At 32.0% G+C, this 19,206-nt stretch overlaps 3 protein-coding genes and 1 non-coding gene across 4 annotated transcripts; 3 read left to right on the top strand and 1 right to left on the bottom strand.

The window, feature by feature from the left end:
* Positions 1-367: 367 nt before the first annotated feature.
* Positions 368-15,508, top strand: vps13D (vacuolar protein sorting-associated protein 13 family protein; the record flags this gene model as incomplete). The annotated part of the gene is made up of 12 exons (XM_004358729.1): positions 368-695; positions 769-1,171; positions 1,262-2,078; positions 2,139-2,890; positions 3,381-3,745; positions 3,826-4,589; positions 4,674-6,770; positions 6,842-6,963; positions 7,027-11,888; positions 11,922-12,637; positions 12,741-14,068; positions 14,167-15,508. 12 exons carry the CDS (start codon positions 368-370, stop codon positions 15,506-15,508), a joined length of 13,896 nt encoding a protein of 4,631 aa, XP_004358786.1.
* A 787-nt stretch (positions 15,509-16,295) lies between these two features.
* On the top strand, positions 16,296-17,404 carry DFA_00803 (uncharacterized protein; the record flags this gene model as incomplete). Its single annotated transcript, XM_004358728.1, has 3 exons — positions 16,296-16,334; positions 17,037-17,169; positions 17,226-17,404. The coding sequence occupies 3 exons, from the start codon at positions 16,296-16,298 to the stop codon at positions 17,402-17,404; spliced, it is 351 nt and encodes a 116-aa protein (XP_004358785.1).
* DFA_00804 lies at positions 16,349-16,419 on the top strand. Its single transcript has one exon. It is a non-coding gene; the product is annotated as a tRNA-Pro (tRNA).
* A 143-nt stretch (positions 17,405-17,547) lies between the features above and the next one.
* On the bottom strand, positions 17,548-18,690 carry DFA_00802 (uncharacterized protein; the record flags this gene model as incomplete). Its single annotated transcript, XM_004358727.1, has 2 exons — positions 17,548-18,155; positions 18,615-18,690. The coding sequence occupies 2 exons, from the start codon at positions 18,688-18,690 to the stop codon at positions 17,548-17,550; spliced, it is 684 nt and encodes a 227-aa protein (XP_004358784.1).
* Between the last annotated feature and the right edge of the window lie 516 nt (positions 18,691-19,206).

Genomic DNA, 19,206 nt, shown 5'->3' with positions numbered 1-19,206 from the left:
TTTATGTATCTATCTACTATCTATTTTGAGAGATGTTGATGAGCCAAATGAAATTCATTATTGTTGTTCATCAGATGATGGTGTGGTTGTTGTTTGAAAATATTAATATTATTTGCAATAATAATGATTACAAAGTCTGATCATAAGAAGGATCGATACTACTATATTAATAACTGTGCAGAGAGAGATGTATCTGTAATTATTAAATGGAATAAAAAAAATAAAGTTCAAATTCACGAGGACGAACGACTTGCATTATTTCTTACAAGTCGATTCATTCTTCTTTTGAATAAACATACCGACTACGCCGACTATAAATTTATCTATCTATCTATCTTTTAGTTTTAGAATTGGGTAGATAAAAGGAATGGCACCACCAAATAAGAAACCTTCTCCTACACCTACTACTAGTAATACACCTCAACAACAACAAAATGGAAAGAAGAAATTCACACCAAATCTAATAGTTAAGAAACAAGCACAACAACAACAACCAAAGATTAATAATAACAAAGATGCAGCATCAACAACATCAACAACTTCAACAACAACAAAATATAAACCAGTTAGTCAAGAAATACTTGAACAAAAGATACATTTACCAGTATATAGTGCACGTGAAGCATTGATAGAGAATATTAAAAACCATCCTTCAGTTATTATCATCTCTGAAACTGGTACTGGCAAAACTACACGTATGTTCTATTGATTGATTACAATATATTATGTACCAAGGTTATCAATACTAGAGTTTACTTTGTTCTATAGAGATACCACAATACCTAAGAGAGAGTGGATTCACAAAAGATGGAATAGTAGCAATTACTCAACCAAGAAGAGTTGCTGCCATATCGATTGCAAAGAGAGTTTCAGAGGAAATTGGTTGCGAGTTGGGAACCGAAGTTGGTTATTGTGTTAGATTTGATGACAAGACATCACCTGAAACACGTCTAAAGTACATGACCGATGGTATGTTGGTGCGTGAGGCAATGATTGACCCCAAACTATCAAAATACAGTGCAATCATATTGGATGAAGCTCATGAACGTACTCTCAACACTGATATATTATTCGCACTCTTAAAATCAATTCAAAGTCAACGTTCTTCTCTAAAGATTATTGTAATGTCTGCTACTCTTGATGCTGAATTATTTAGTAATTATTTTAACAAGTATGAAAAAGAAACAAAAAGAAAGAAAGAGAGAAGAAGAAAAGGAGACATCACGATATACTTATTTGTTTGTTATTTATTTATTTTTAGAGCACCAATATTATATATTGAAGGTAGACAATTCCCTGTTAGAGTTTATTATACAGAAGAGACACAAAAGGATTATGTTGATGCTGCATTGGTGACGGTATTACAAATACACGTAAATGAAAAGAACGATGATCAGGATGGAAATGGAGGTGATATATTGGTGTTTCTGACGGGTCGTGAAGAGATTGAAGCATTGGAGAGATTGATGGTTGAGAGAATCCCAAGATTGCCACCTGATTCAAGACAGCTTATCGTGTGTCCAATCTATTCAGCGTTGCCACAGGAACAACAAATGAAGGTGTTTGAACGTACACCAGCAGGTTCTAGAAAGGTGGTCATTGCCACTAATATTGCTGAAACCTCGCTTACCATTAATGGTATTCGGTATGTTGTAGACACCGGTGTTGCAAAGACACGTATTTACAATTCAAAGATTGGTTTGGATACATTGACAGTACGACCCATCTCACAGGCATCGGCCAAACAACGTAGTGGTCGTGCTGGTCGTGAGTTTGCTGGCAAATGCTATCGTCTCTACACAGAAGATCTCTATGAACAATTGGATATGAGTTCGATTGCAGAGATTCGTAGATCAAGTATTGCAATGTTGATTCTACAACTAAAAACAATTGGAATCGATGATGTATTGTCATTTGATTTCCTCGAGCGTCCCCCTCTCGAAACCGTTCAACAATCACTCGAACTATTGTATTGTCTCGATGCTCTAGATTCAGATGGTAATCTTTCACCTCTTGGTAAGAAAATGTCTTCATTTCCTCTTGAACCAATGTATAGTAAAACTTTAATAATGTCCGAGGTAAAGAATAGAAAAAGAAACAAAAAAAAAAAAAGAAATATATATTAATTTTTGATTTAGAAATTTGAATGTATGGAAGAAGTATTAATTATAATTAGTATGTTATCAGTTGAATCTATATTCTTTTCACCAAAAGAGAAACAAAAAGAGTTGGAGATTGTCAAACGACTGTTCTTTTCACCCGAGGGTGACCATTTGACACTGTTGAACGTGTTTAGAGAGTACCAAAAGGTCAATGGTAACCAGCAGTGGTGTTACGACCACTTTATCAATGCCAAATCGATGGTCAAGGTGGTCAGCGTGTTTGAGCAGTTGCTCGAGTACTGCACCAACTCTAGAATGAAAATAAGCTCGTGTGGTGAAGAGACAGAGCGTATCCGTAGATGTTTTATCACTGGATTCTTCCTCAACATCGCATCGTTGCAACCAGACGGCAAATACAAGACCATGGCAGACCACAGAGAAATCTTTGTTCATCCAACCTCTTTTATGTTTGGTATGACACCAAGTCACATCCTCTACAACGAACTATCCATCACATCCAAACCATTCATCAGAAACATCACAGTCATCGAACCAACTTGGCTTCCCGAATTAGTTCCAAAATATTATGCAAACAAAGAAAATCAAGAAGAAAATGAAGTAGTAAAAGAAGAGATTAATAATAATAATACAAACAATGATGATATAAAATTAACAGTTAATAAGAATAAGAAATCACAATTATTACAACAACCAAATAATATTAATAATAGGAACACTAATACTACTGCGCCAACACCAAATAATAATAATAATAATAATAAAAAGAAGTAAAAATCTATCTATCTTTATAAACAAAAGGTATGGGATCCAAGTGGTGCACTAAAGTGGGGAGGGCGTGTCCGAGACCCCGACTCGCACTCTTACCCAAAACCCAAAAAGAAGTATCGAGAAGTCAGGTTTTCCTTTTTTGAACTGGGTCTCGAACTTTTGTCGCGACAATCTCACCACCCAACGACAACGACATGATTCATTCTGATAATGAAATTTTATTACAAACATTAATGACATCACCCCCCTTTCTATGTAACTCTCTTAAACCATACCTATTTTCGAAAATAGAGAGATAGAGAGAGAGAGTTACAGATAGATAGATAGGTTGATCAATCAACTATTATAATTAGATATATATACACATCATCCATCATCACTCATATATATATATTTACATTAATGGTTTAATACTCTAGAGTTAGTTAGTTTTATTTATTTATTTTATTTTATTTATAATAGTGTAATAATAGTTTAATACTCTTCAAGTATTAGAAGAATCGTTGTAGCGATAATAATGGTATTTGAAGGAGTAATAGCAGAAGTAATCGATAGATTCTTGGGGAGTTTTCTTCAAGAGGTCACAAAGAAACAATTAAAGATTGGGTTGTTTGGCGGCAATGTAGTTTTAAAGAACATAGAGGTCAAGCCGGAAGCGTTCCGCGCTTTTGATCTACCCATACAGGTCAATAGAGGTGTTGTAGGACGGCTCATTGTCAAAGTGCCGTGGACATCGTTAAAGTCAGAATCGGTCGTCATCCAACTCGAGGACATCTATATATTCGCATCGGCTGCTCAACAATCCTCTGCATTCTCTTCATCTTCTTCTTCATCTTTTTCAACAACTTCTAATAGTAATAATAATAATAATGACGACGGTGATGTTGGGGGAGACGAATCAGAGGAAAATGACAGTAGCGTACAATTCTTAAAGTTTCTAAAATTGGACAAAAAGAAAAAGAAAAGGAAAAAGAAAAGGATAGTAGTATTGATAGTAGTGCATCTAGTATAGATGATGCACAATTACAAGATGGAACAAATGGTATTGTCGATCCAAACGCACCACCAACAAAAAAGAAAAAAGATTCATTTAAAGAGAAATTGATTTCAAAGATTATAAACAACTTGCAAATTGTTGTTGAAAAGTTACATATTCGATATGAACATCCAATTAGTGATAATCAATTGGTTGCAGTTGGTGTATGTCTTGACAAGATATTTGTACAATCTGCAGATGATAAATGGGTACCTACTTTTATTGCAGACGGCAGTAATGACCAATCATCTGCTACTGCCAACGCTGCCGCTGCTGCCGCCGCCGCTGCACAATCTACCCCATCAACAAGTACATCAATGAACAAATTAGCAGAGGTATCCAATATATCAATCTATGTAGATCATCTACAACCTTTGCAATCACTATCGAAATTGGCAACCAAGGAACTATCAAGTCATCTTCGAGAGAGTATTCCAAGTGCCAAAGACAATAAAGGTCACCACATGTTACTCGATCCACTATGTGCCAGTCTCAAACTACAACTTCATCAATCGTCCAACGCATCCATTCTCCAAAACAATATTACAAAGATTGATATAGTCACTGTCATTGAAGAAATTGGTCTATCTCTTGAACCAAAACAATATTCATCACTATTATCATTATTAGAATCTCTTAGTGAATTTGTAAATGAATTTAAAGTATGAAGTAAAAAAAAAAAAAAAAAAGAGGAAATCAAATATCATTTATTAATATTTCTATTCTATTCTATTTTATTTTTGTAGGAAGAACAAAATCAATCATCAAAATCAGCATTTGAAACATTGATTAAAAAGACTGTAGCATTGAAGGATTTGAAAAAGAAAAAGATGATGGATCCAGAGAGTGAAAAGAAAAAAGAGGATTTAAAGAAAAAGAAACAAGAGAAGCGCGATAAAAAGGAAAAGGAGAAAAAGGAAAAGGAAGAAGCCAAAAAGAAAAAGAAAAAAGAGTTAAAGGACAAGAAATCAACAAGCAAGTCTAGTTCGTTGGTAGTATCACCTGTATTGTCTGCAGGTGGTGGTGACTCACCATCGATCAGTCGTAGCAATAGTAACAACAATTTAACCAATCTCACAAACATGAGTGATACATCTGAAACTGATGATGATGAAGATGAAACAATTATGGATAGTTTGGAAGATGATGATCATCATACTAGTATTAAACCAGGTTTAGTATTTGATGTTGAAACCTCAACAATGACATCATTGTCATCACCATCAGATATTACTTCACCAATTTTTGAAAAACCTTCATCTGAAATATTAAAACAACAATTATATGATACTATTGGATATACTTCACCTCCCCCTCCATCAACAACCTTGTCACCCTTAACAACATCAGATCAACCATCAAATACTTTACCAAAACAAGGAAAAGAAATATGTTTAGATGTTATTATAAATACTATACATATACAATTAAAATCGGATAATGGTAATGAAGGACCTTTGATATATGGCGATATATCAGGTATTAAAGTAAAGTTGATCAAACGACAAGATATTATGCAATTGAAAGCTGATCTTGGATCAATTCGATTGTCTGGGCTATGGATTCAAAACGAACACTTTCCAGATATGATCTCGTCTGGCATGTCCAAGAATTTCTTGTCATTTCAAATGCAAATGATGAATCTTGTTCAATCTCCAACAGTGATCAGTACGACTGCAACACCACCCAAAAGAAAGATTACGATTGGTATTCAAGTGGAGCCAATGTATTTTGTATTAAATACAATGGCTATCCTTAGATACATGCAATTGTTGGCACCGTCACATCAAATTGATTTGTCTGGCTTTTCACATGGTGGTTCATCAAAGAAAAAGTCAAAGTCTAAAGGAGACAAGATTGTCGAATTGGATATTTCAGCAGCCTCCCCCACCCTCATCATCCCAATTCAACATGATGACATTCAAACTGAAAGTTCCATTTTCATCATTGATCTTGGTAAAGTTACAATGAATAGTCGTGATTCCGATAGTTATCAATTTCAACTAGATAATATGACTTCAATCCTAACAAAATCACCAATGCAATCAAACAACAAGGGCAACAACAAGGAACAAGTTATACCATTCAATTTAGAACCAGAATTGGATAAAGAGGATGAGTCAGAGGAAGAAAAGAAAATGATAAACAAGACTCAATTATGGTGTTTAAAACAACAAGAAATAGGATTGCCAGTTTTTAATACTTGTATAGATGTAGTTTTACATAAACGTAATGCAGATCAAGATCCAATGAAAGTACCTCGTATTCATATGACAGCTCTCATTCAAGATATGACTGTCTACTTCTCACCATTTACATTTTATCAAATTAGAATGTTTTCTCATCTATTGACAATTGAAATTGAACGTGTAGAACAAGCTGTTCAACATTCTTTTCAATTTAAATTACAACAATCAATCAATAATAATAGTAATAATAATAATAATAGTAATGTAAAATCACAATCGACAACACCCATTTCTTCACCAAATTTAATTATTAATAATAATAATGGATCACCAGATAATCAAACAAGACCACCAGTTGATTTTAAATTTTCAGCAACTGTAAATAATGCAAAGGTGATCATTACCAATTTAATCAATCAACAAAACAATAATGATAAACCACAAGATGTAATACTACAAGGTCATTTTAGAGATTTATGGGTTACTATTGAAAAATCAAAATCAAGATTGGATGGTGATTTTGGTGCTGGTTCTCTTCAAGTTTATCAAGAAGAATATTATGATCAAGATCCTTATCTTGTCCTAACTTCTATTACTGGTGGTCCAAATAATAATCAATCTTTTGTTCATGGTATTTTATTGGCTAAAATTTCGGTATGTCAAAAAAAAAAAAAAAAAAAAAATTATATCGTTTATTAATTATTATTTATTTTTATTTTTTTTAGGAACCAAAACAAGATGAAATTTTAGGACCAAAATTAACAGAATTAACTTTAGATACTTCAGCCATTTATGGTAATGTTCATCCTCAAGTTTTAGGTAATCTAATTGAATTAATTCAAATGATGTATGTAAAACAAATATAAATATATGAAAGTTATTGATTAAACTAATATTTTTTATTTTATAGTGTACTGGTTAATAAAAAAGTAATTAATACAGTAATTGATAAAGTACCAAAATCAAAAAAGAGTGGTAGATTAAATCAATTAAATTTACAAATACCATGTAAAGGAGTAACGGTTGATATTAGACCGACAGAGAGTGATAGAAGATTGTTGGCAAGTTTTTCAGTAACCGATCCAATTGTTAATTTGGTCAAAAAGAATGTAAACAGTTTTATGGAATTGTGGTTCACTGTCAATTCATTTTCAATGCAAGACATGTCATTGACAGATCCCATCCGTTACAAGGAAGAATATAAACGAGTCATTAGTACTGTTCGTGACAATCAACCAAATGAACCTTGGGTAAAGTTTAAATATTCTGTCAACAAGGTAGAAAGAGCCATAGAAGCACATATGCAAAAGATAACCATCATTGCATTACCATGTTTTATGACAATGGCCAAAGACTATCTATTGGATTTGTTCCAGTATCTCCCCATGCTATTTAGTAAGGGTGCAGGTAAAATCGAAAGAGTCAAGAGTGGCAAACCAAGAAAGTTTTTAAAACTCACAATCAATGTTCAAGTACCAACGATCTTACTGCCCAAAGACGAGTCATCTAATCATCAACTATGTATTCAATTGGGTACTTTGGAAATGTCAAATCAATCAATCAAGAAAAAGGTTTCAAAATCAAAACAAGAGGTTAAAGAATTGCAAATGGAAAAGTTGACCATTCAAATGAGAGGATTCAACATTTCACAGAAATACTTTGATAGTAGTTCAGTGATTGATATTATGGAACCATTCTCTGTCAATTTGTCACTTGCCAATATCGTCGACCCAGCCTTTCACACTAGTACCAATATTGATTGCTCTAAATTGGATATCAACATTGGTCTCAGTCCAATAGTATTCAATTTAAATGGTCAACAAGATATTATAGATCAAATGACAACTGTCTTTTGTTTATTGCCATTGATCAAGGATTTTAAAACTGAAATGAAATGTCTAAGGAATAGTTTTAAGCCGGCAGCTATAGTCTCTTCAACATCACCTGTTTTATTAAAACAACAACTCAATCAATCCATTAAAATGATTGCTTCAACTAGTTCACCACTTCGGTTCTCTGCATCATCTCCATTACGATTTTTACCATCACTTGCCAATCAATCAAATAGTTTACAAAAGTTATCATTGAATCAACAATTATCCAACAACAACAACAACATTTCACCAACACTATCGTCAGTCTATACCAAACTTTCACTTTCAATACATATTGGAGCATTTAGAATTGATATGCCATCGATATCAATGTCATTTACGATTAGTGACACTAATCTCAATCTCTCTGTACAATCTAATCAACAACTATCATCTAATCTTGGTATTGGAAAGTTACACATGGATTATTATCATCAGGATCAACAAGCTCCTCGTCAAATCATCTCTATGAAAGATTCATCAGTCTTGAATACATTGGAAATGACTTTTAATAATAATACCCAACAAATTAATAGTCAATTAAATAATAGTGGTGGTGGAGGAAAGAATAATATTCCATTTGATAGTGAATTATGTTTAAAATTACAACAAATTCAAATCATTTTAGATTATGATTTCCTAAACATTTTGTTTGGTTTTATTACACCAATTTTGGATTTGGTATTTCAAAATTCAAATCAACAACAACAACAAAAACTCTTACTTCAACAACAACAACAACAAAATTCTTCATCATCTTTACAATCAAGTAATAGTTTTTTATTAAATTCAAGTATGAATGGAATTTTTAAATCATCAACAGAATTATTAAATTCATCATTGTCATCATCAAGTTCATCAGTTGGTGGTAGAAATAGAACATTGAAAAGAGATAAATCAATGGTAATGCAATTTATTGATACAAATTCACCAACAATGAAAAGAAAAATGTCATTGAAACAACCAAATACAAAATCTTCTTCATCCTCTTCGTCGACGAGAATTAAATTATCAATTCAATTACAAAGTCCAAAAGTTATCATTACATTGAATCAAATGGATATATTAATGATTGATTTTGGAAAGATCAACCTTGATAATCTTTATTACTCTAAATACTATAGTCAGCTGTCAAGTAGTAATGAAGTAATGTTAAATTATGAAAGTATGGAGATTGAACTGTCACAACTCAATATTCAATCGGTTCATCTTGCTAGTCATACCAACAATCAAATATTGTCAGATGTAAATGTTGTACTATCAATTGATCTATTGGTTGAATCGCCACCAGAAGGATCCAACCTACCACTACAACATTTAAATCTTCTTTGCAAGAGTATTCAAATCATGGTTACTCATCAAGATTATCAATTCCTATTGGAAACATCAATGAAATACTTGTTGCTTTACAAATCAATATTGGATCCAGTACTTGTCAAACAAAAGGAAATGAAAAAACTTTTAAAACAACAAAAATCTCAACAAAAAGTACAATCAATGACAAGAAGAACAGAAGTATCAATATTTTTAAATGAATTAAGATTTTCGTTGAATCAAACTGAAACTAGTCCATTACTATCATTAATTATAAATGATGTAAAGGGTAATGTTTTGGTAGATGGACAAGATGTAACATTGGATACATTGATTCGATCACTTCGTATCATGGATACTGCAACTGATACTAGTAAAACACAGTTTGCAGATTTGGTGTGTAGCAAGAATATTACTACATTTGGTGGATCACTCAAAGAATCATTACATCTATCTACCAATCAATTCAAACCCCCTCAACATCAACAACAAATGTTGGATCTACCAGTCATCTCGTTGCACATGACCATTGACAAACAAAATAATAGTTTGGATATACAATCTACACTTGATAGATTACGTATCTATATTGCTCCAGTCATTGTATTCCAAATGATGGATTTTATAATGCAACCTCAACAAACCATCCTAGCACCATATAAAAAACAATTAACAGATTTAAAAAATCAACATAAAAAAACAACAATCAAATCGTCGTCGTCGTCGTCGAAAAGATCAATCAATGTAGATGCCAATATTAGTAAATTAAAGATATTATTGGTAGAGAATCCACAATCTATAGATTCAAATTTGGTAATTGCCAAGCTAAGTGCAACGATGACATTTTCTGACAAGTTGGGATGTAATCGTTCCATTTCATCTCAACTATCACAATTTCAAGCATTTTCATTTAGACATTCGATTGCTGGCGTTTCATCATCTAGAGTTGCATCACTTATTGATCCAGTCAACATTCAGGCCAACATTAACATGTTGACAGCAAAAAGTCAAGACCCCAGCCAAAAGAGTTCTCAAGTCATTGAAATCAAATTAATTCTAGATCCTCTAAATTTCTTTATTTCTTATCATGACATTATTCTTTTAACTTCTATTGCTGGTCAATTAGTTACTTCAATTAATTTAAATGATCATTTAATTAAAAAGAAGAAAAAAAATAATAATAATAATAATAATAACGATCCAACTCCATCTTCTTCATCCTCTACTACTTCTTCATCAAAAATAATTTATTTAATGATTCAATCACCACAATTGGGAATAACATTAATTAATGATTATATGGATCAAAATATACCATTGTTGGATTTATCATTATATCATTTACATGTAGAGATGCAAGAGATACAAAAAGTAATGACCATTTCAATACGATCCAACATTTTGGCAGATTATTTTAATAATAATCGTATGGCGTTTGAACCATTGATTGAAAGTTGGAATTTCTCTTGTGCCATTACCAAAGCCAAGAATCCAAAATTATCACTCATATTCAAATCAACTCAAACTCTAAATCTAAACCTTGGTTATGGTTTTGCTCATAGTTTTCTCACCAATTTTAATAGTATTCAATCTGATCTATTAAATACTATTCCTTTTATTAAATCTTTATTTAAAAAGAAAAAGAAAAAAGAAGAAAAGGAAAATGAAGATTTATCAATTAGCTCAAGTTTGGTATCAATGGATGATTTACCAAAGATTAATATTTCTTCTTCTTCACCAACACTTGGAGAAACTGCAAATAATATTATTAGAACCAATTCTTCATCAAATCTTAAAAAGACAACTTTTTTGGAACCAGAGACCTCTACGTCGTCTACATCTAAAAAAGCATCACCATTATTACAAACTATTAGTATTAGAAAGTTGACATCATCATTTCACCCATATTGGATTGTAAACAAAACTGGTATAGATATTGAATATCAAGTAGTTGAAAAGGTACCATCTACACCACCAACCTCACCAGTACTACTCAATCAATCAAGATTATTTGATGAACTTGGTTCTTCGACGACATCTTCATCATTTCAACATGACCACCTAAATAGATCAACATCAATTCCCATTTTATTGGAAAATGAATCCAAACAACCAGTTCAATTGGATCCAAGATTATTATTGGCTGTCAAGAGTAGTCGTGATTTTAGAGGTTTTAAACAAGAAGCAAGTGGATCACTTGACAATGGACCATTTATTGCCATCAAACTAAGCCATCGTTCACCCTTTTCCATACCAATCCCTGTTGGTAAAGTTGGTATCACTACCATTCAAATCAATAATCGAAAAATACTCTTTGAAGTTGGTTGGAATGAAGATGGTAGTAAATTGGTTACTATTCGTTCAAATATTATAATTAAAAATTCAACTACCCTAAACTTGGAATTGAAATTTATTAATAATATTAAATCACAAAATGGTTCATCTCAACAATCAAATGGTGGATCATTATTACCAAAAATAATCTTTCCAAATGAAGAATATATTGTACCATTACAATATATAAATAGTAATAAGAAACTATCAATTCTACCAAATATGGATCAAGGTGTAGAATATCGTCATAGTAATTTAAATAATGATATTATTAATCTTGAAGAAGAAAATTTATCAAATCTTTACAAAATTTCAACTTGTCACCTAATCAATCAAAGAAATAATAATAGTAATAATAACTCTTCTTCATCTTCTTCATCATTTAATATTTATCCATCAATAACATTAGTAATGACAACAAATTTAAATTCAAAACCAATTGAAGTAAAGGAAGAGATTGTAAATGAACAAATTGATGAAATGATTCAAGATCATGTTTTCAAGAATATCAACAATATAAAGAATAATATTCAAAATATTAATCAAAATATACGTGGAAAAAAGTCAACAACCAAATCACCAACAACCAATCAAGATGATGAAGTTCAAATAGAAGAGTCGTCATCTCCATTGTCACAGTCTTTGGAATATATTTTGGATGAAGAAAGTAATATAGTTGTAAATATATTACCACCAATTCAATTTGAAAATCTTTTACCATGTCCACTTGGTTTAATATTTCCAACATCTATACCAAAAAGAAATATGGTATTTAAAGTAGAAAGTCAAAAGTCGCTATCTGTCTATTGTCAAGATCCAAGAAATAGTGTACAATTGATGATGACTGATGTACCAGGATTTAATGCACAATATTTCTTGTTGGTAGATTGCTCCAAGAATTCAGAACCAGTAGTTCGTTCATCGATTCGTTTCCAAGACGAACAAGAACAAATGAAACCTCTGAATATTATGATTGGAAACAAAGAAATGATTGAAAATGTTAGAATACTCTCATTTTATGTTCCCTATTGGGTCATTAATCGTACTGGTCTCCCAATTGCCTTTCAAAAAACCAAAAACCATTCCAATCATTGGTAAAGAGGCAAAGATCCCACAAGTATTGACAAATGTAGTAGAGGAACATTTACCGGCCGCTGCCAACTTGAAATCAAAACATCAACCAAAATTAGATAAAAAGAAGAATTGTCATATCGATGCTGCCATGGTTCTCTATCACAGTAGTAAATTAATGTTAAAGTTGCCAAATCATAAATGGTCAAATAGTATTTCGCTGGAAAGAGGTGGTACTGGTGGCAACGTTACAACACTCTATTGTGAAGATGAACTCTCTACAGGTGAATTAAACTTTAGAGCCAATATTACACTTGGTAAAGGAAATCTACAAAGAACTAAAATGGTCACTATTGATTATCAATACATTTTTGTAAATTGTACTCCTTTTCCAATTTTAATTCGTCAAATTGATAATAATCAAAATAATCAAAATAATCAAAATCAAAATAATAATAATCTAAATAGTTCATATAGAATTGAATCTGGATCAAAGGTACCATTTAATTGGTCAAACAAATATGAAACAAGATATGTTCAAATTAAATTTGATGATGATCAATATAGTTGGAGTGGTAGTTTTTCAATTGACGAGGTTGTTACAATGACTATCAAGATTCGTAATTGGACCAATTCAATGGCACCTTATTTGGCACGAGTAGATATCAATGTTGGTACTGGTCTAGTAATGATTGGAGAAGAAAATACAAGTCATCCACCATTTAGAATTGAAAATAATACTCCTCGGACGATAAAGTATTATCAAAGTGGATATAGTATTCAAGATGTACTTGGTCCTTATCAATCGACTGCCTATAGTTGGGATGAAACCATGTCTACTAGAATTTTGGTGGTTGACCTTGGAGAACAACAACAACAACAAGTGGTTAAATTTAACATTATGAAAATCAAATCATTTAAACCAATTAAAATTGGTTCCAATACAATTTATTCTCATGTAAATGTTGATGGTCCAACTAGAGTATTGTATCTAACCTATGAAGATCCAAATAGTAATAATAATAGTAATGAACAATCTGGTGATTTGGAAATTGGTCAATTGGATTTATCATTGGAATTGGCTGGTATTGGTATATCAGTCATTGATCATCATCCAAAAGAGTTACTTTACATTTCACTAAAGAATGGTATATCGATGGAATTTTCACAATCCAATTTCTATAGTAAATTGGAATTGATTGTTTCACATTTTCAAATTGACAATCAATTAATCAATGCTGATCAACCAGTACTATTTTATGCAACACCAAACGTTTTCAACAATTCTCTCAACAATCAAATATCAAAACCATTTTTACATTTTAGTTTTGTTAAAAATCAACAAAACAAAGGTTTAATGTATTTTGAAATCATTACCCTACTCATTCAAGAATCAAATTTATTATTGGAAGATGGAATTTTAAGTTCAATCATTGAAATGTTGACAAAATTTTTAGATTTAAAAAAAAATTATTTAAAAAGGATAAAGATCAAAATGAAATGGATGATAATAATCAAAATCAAAACTATGATAATAATTTTATTCATTTAAAAGAAATCAAAAGATTTAAAACAAGTTTAAAATCATCAAAAATGATTTATACAAAATTACTGTTGCTTCATCCAATCAAAGTATTACTGTCATTTTCATTTGTAAGAGATGGATTTATTGGACAATCACAATCAGAAGTAGTTGGTATTCTTTTAGAAGTACTTGGTATTAGTTTTAGTTTGGAAAGAACTGCTATCTGTCTAAACTCGTTGATGTTGGAGCACCCATTCCTTAGTAAAAAATCACTCATTAGTCGTATCAAAAAACATTACACTATGCAATCACTCAATCAATTGTACAAGGTAATTGGATCATCTGATACATTGGGTAATCCGGTTGGTCTATTTAATCACTTGTCAACTGGTGTCAAAGACTTTTTCTATGAACCTGCAATGGGTCTTGTTACTTCACCCAAGGATTTTGGTAAAGGTCTTGCAAAGGGTTCAATATCATTGGTCAAAAATTCTGTCTATGGTTTGTTTAATACTTTGACAAAGGTTTCAGGTGCAGTTGGAAAAGGTGTCAGCCTACTATCATTTGATGAACAATACCTTAGAAATAGACAAAGACTATCACAAAAAAAGGCAAGACATGCACTTGAAGGAATGGCATATGGATTTAAAGGACTTGGAAAGGGTGTGTTGGATGGTGTCACTGGTCTAGTCATTAAACCAGTTGAAGGTGCCCAACAACAGGGTGTTGAAGGATTTGCAAAGGGTATGGTCAAGGGTATCGTAGGACTGCCCATCAAACCAGTGGTCGGTGCATTTGACCTCGCCACACGTACCACTGAAGGTATCCGAAACACCACCAATCTCTTTCAAGAAGCGTATCGTGTACGTCCTCCTAGATTCTTTGGCAAGGAACATATATTGGTAGAATATAATTTCGATCAGAGTGAAGGTGGCTTCATACTCTTGTCAACGTACAAGGGTACCTACAAGAGTGATCGTTATATTGCTCATTTCCGTCTCTCCAAGTTTATCGCCGTCGTCACCAATCAACGTCTCTTGTGTGTCAGACCTACTCGCTCTAGATACTCTTTTAGATGGCAAGTCCCCCTAGAAAATATTAAATCAGTCTCTAGTGTCATCGACCAAGGTCTGCTCCTAACATTTGACCATCTTCAGAAAATATCAATGGTCGTCGATTATCGCTCGCAATTTTTGGTTCCCATTGCCAATGATAATGATCAATTGGTTCAATTGGAATTATTATTAAAAGATACTATTAAAAATTTTAAATAAATCGTAAACTAAATTTAAGTAATCTGAGAGAGAATTTTTTTCGGTTTTTTTTTTTTCTTTGTAGTTTTGCTCGTTCGTTTTTTTTTTCGTTCTCCTCTCTCCCATCATCTTTGTCTACGAGATCAACCTATAAACAAGAGGTGGTTGGACTGTAAAAATCAGTTTTTTTTTCCTGTCTGAATTACCTCACAACTATCCTGGTAATCCAATCAATTGGCTATTGGAATGCCGAGAAACCCAGACTAGAGGAATCGGTGCGCAGTATTTATTGGTGACTAGTGAATCAATGAAGAGCCTGTATACCTACAACTTTTAAAAATTAAATTACAGATAATAATAATAATAATTGAGCTAAACTAAGGAGTCTATCATTGATTTATTCTTCAAACAGATATCAAAATAGGTTCTTATTCTTCTTTGATTTCATCCTATAAACAAGAGGTGGTTGAACTGTAAAAATCGGTTTTTCCTGTATGAAATACCTCACAACTGTAATCCGTGGTGGCAGAATTTGGACAAATCAATCGGATTAAAGATAGAAATACAAACAGAATTAATTGAACAAATTGTTTAGTCTAATCGGAAATTATTTGTTGATTATTTTCATTGTCTTTGATCGTTGAAGATTGTAGTTTCATGATGATTTACTCTTTATATGATGAAAATGCCTCCGGAAAGATTAATTGCCTAATCTCACAATCTATATTATTATTGATTATATTTTCTTTATAGCCAGTTTAGTTGTTATTATCGTTGAGGAACTGATGTAAATTGGTATCTTTAAAAAATGGGTCTAAAAATCGGGGCAAATTCCCACATTCGAAAAGTGACTTCAACAAAGGCTCCATAGTTGAATGGTACAATACTACCTTTGGGTGGTAGTGGTCTGGGTTCGATTCCCGGTGGAGCCCTTTTCTTTTTTTATTTCGCTGTGTGCCGCCCAAAAAAAAAAAAAAAAAATACCAAAAAAATACAAAAAAACAACATCATTCTTACTTTTTTTGGTAATTGATCATATTAAATTAAAAGATTAGTTATTTTTAATCACACCATTTAAAAACAAAAAAAAACAAAAAAGATAATAAACAAAATACATTTAAATTGTTTAATAAAAAAAAAAAGAAAAGGAAGAGATATGATGGCACAAAATCTGAAAAGGTAATCGTCGTGTCTCACTCTAGTCTCCAAAGGTCATCAATTCATAATATGGCCTCATTTCTCACCTTAAACTAAAAAGAGCAAGCTTGTAGTAGTTGTAGTTGTTTATTTCAGGAACCATTTAAAATACAACAACTTTCAAAAAGATAGTACCTTCTAGTTGCAAACCATCTCAAAAAGTCATATAATCCATTGTCAATGCTGCCAAATCATTTGCCTTTTTAACCGCAGATTCCTATGAATGGATATTCAAGAGGTAATAAATGGTTCTTTATGGCAATTCAAATCTTGTTATCCTGGTAAGAGATAAAAAAAAAGATATAAAAAAATATAAATAATTATTTTTATTAATTGTTGTTTGTTTTTTTAGCTTGATAGGGATATTGCACATTCACTCGATCCAAATTATCCACCACATGTACATTTAAGGATTGAAAAGGATGAAGGTCAAGCAAAATTATCAACAGATATTATGATCAAACCTTTTATTGAACCAAATCTTGGTAGTTATTTTAAAAAATAATAATCAATTTTATTTATTTTAGATCTAAATATGCAGATGTATTCTTTTGTAAATTATTCAAGAAGTATTATGGACAAAATGATCATACAATGAGTGCATCTCATATCCAACCATATGATCCATTCAATTTCCATGAATATTTGGCATTACAACCACATTACTCTGGACAAAACTACGATATAAAAATCTTTATCAATGTCAATGATAATAGTTGATAAAATGAGATAATAGTGGTCATCAATAGTTTTAAAATTGAAACTGCTTGGATCAATTGCAATGGTAAAAAAAAAAAAATCAAAATTTAATCTAATTCATTTGTTTTTTTTCTTTCTTTTGTAAAACATAACATATCATGTTTTTATTCACTTAAAAATAAAAGATCTTTTTGATCTTGTTTGTAAGATCGAGCTGCTTGATCCATTGTAAACCCGTTGGTTGGTGTATAATTTGAGAGGTAAAGGACAGAGAGACTGGATTGATAAACGCATTGCTTGGAAGCACCGAGCAGTTGTGGCATTCCCAAAAAGTAATGGGTAATATCTTCATCTTTATACTTTCCATCTGGGTACAAACGTTTAATAGAGGCAGTGTCATTATTGGTGATTTTTGGGAAAACATTTAGATTCGCATCAATGCCAAGACAGTGTGACTTGAAATTGTTGACATGATGGACACATGTCTTTTGATACTCTAAAAAGGTTCCTTCACATACTCGATGGTAAAGGTTTTGAGAGACCTTAAACTTTTCGACGATATAGCCCTGTGCCGATACATTAAAGCAAACCATTGCAAGACACAAAAGTATAAAGACATTTGCTCCAACCACACACCACATAATAATCTTGAACATGCCAACTTGTTTGGAACTCTTCTTTTGCTGATACTTTAGAAATCTCTGGTATTCTCCTGGTTTCATTTTAACTTGTTCTTCTTTTTCTTCTTCCTCCTTTGGTAGAAGATCGTATTCTATTTACAGTTTTTTGTTATTCACCTTATTGAATGGTACAGTAAGGCATAAGAATAGGTTGCACTATTATTATTGTCACTGTTGGTGGGTGCAGTATTTGTGCTACTTTCTTGTGATACCATGTTGTTTGTTGTTGTTTCATCTTTTTGTTGTTCGATTGGTTGTTCCGATTCTTCTCCTTCTTCTTCTTGATCACCAACTTGTTTTCCTTCATCATTGGTAGTTTGGAATTTTGGTAAAACAAAAAAATACAATTTATTTTAACCTTTTTTTATTTATTTCATGAATAGCTCCAATTCATCACATTTACAGTTCAATTATGATGATGAGGATTATTATGAGTGATATTTACCAATAGTTAAAACCAAGTGCGTCATAATGGTAAGAAAACCAATGGTGTGACATGAGCTTGACCACATCAGCCGATGACAACTTCCACTTTGTCCTTGGGTATCAACCTTTATCCTTCTTCATAATCTCTACTATGTTAATTATTCTTTCACGTTTACTATTTAATGGTTGTATTTGTTGCATGATTTAATTAATTATTACTGATTATGCTTATTACTGATTAACTAATTCTTAAGATCTAATGTTTCCTTTGTTGGGACCGAATTTGATATTTCATATCGTCCACATTCATCATCTCTCTGTTTTAATCGCTGTTGCCGATCACACCATTCCTGGTAGCAACCGTACGAACATTCTCCTCTTGTTCCTAGACATTTCATTTGGGATCGGCTATATATCATCTACACTTTCTAATTGCCGGTCTTGCCTCTAGTGTAGAATGATTCTTGTTGATAATGCGATTATTATTATTCTTGGTGTTGTAGTTGTTATTATGTTCTTGTTAATTTGTTGTAACTGAGATTACGTGTTATCATTGTTGCACTGCCTTTTTACCAATAACAACCTTTTCCTCTTTCTTGAGTAAAGTAGTATTACCCAAAACATATCCTTCTCCTCCTCTCAAGTAAGATAGTATTACTCAAGAGATACCTTTCTATCGAATAGTATCATTTCCTTTCCTCCTTCTGAATAAGGTAG

Source organism: Cavenderia fasciculata (assembly GCF_000203815.1).
Source record: "Cavenderia fasciculata unplaced genomic scaffold Scf_Dfasci-F-a-25c12.r2-5, whole genome shotgun sequence".
Lineage (NCBI taxonomy): Eukaryota > Evosea > Eumycetozoa > Acytosteliales > Cavenderiaceae > Cavenderia > Cavenderia fasciculata.
The sequence above is the reverse complement of the archived record's forward strand: the minus strand, read 5'-3'. Positions and strand labels throughout refer to the sequence as shown.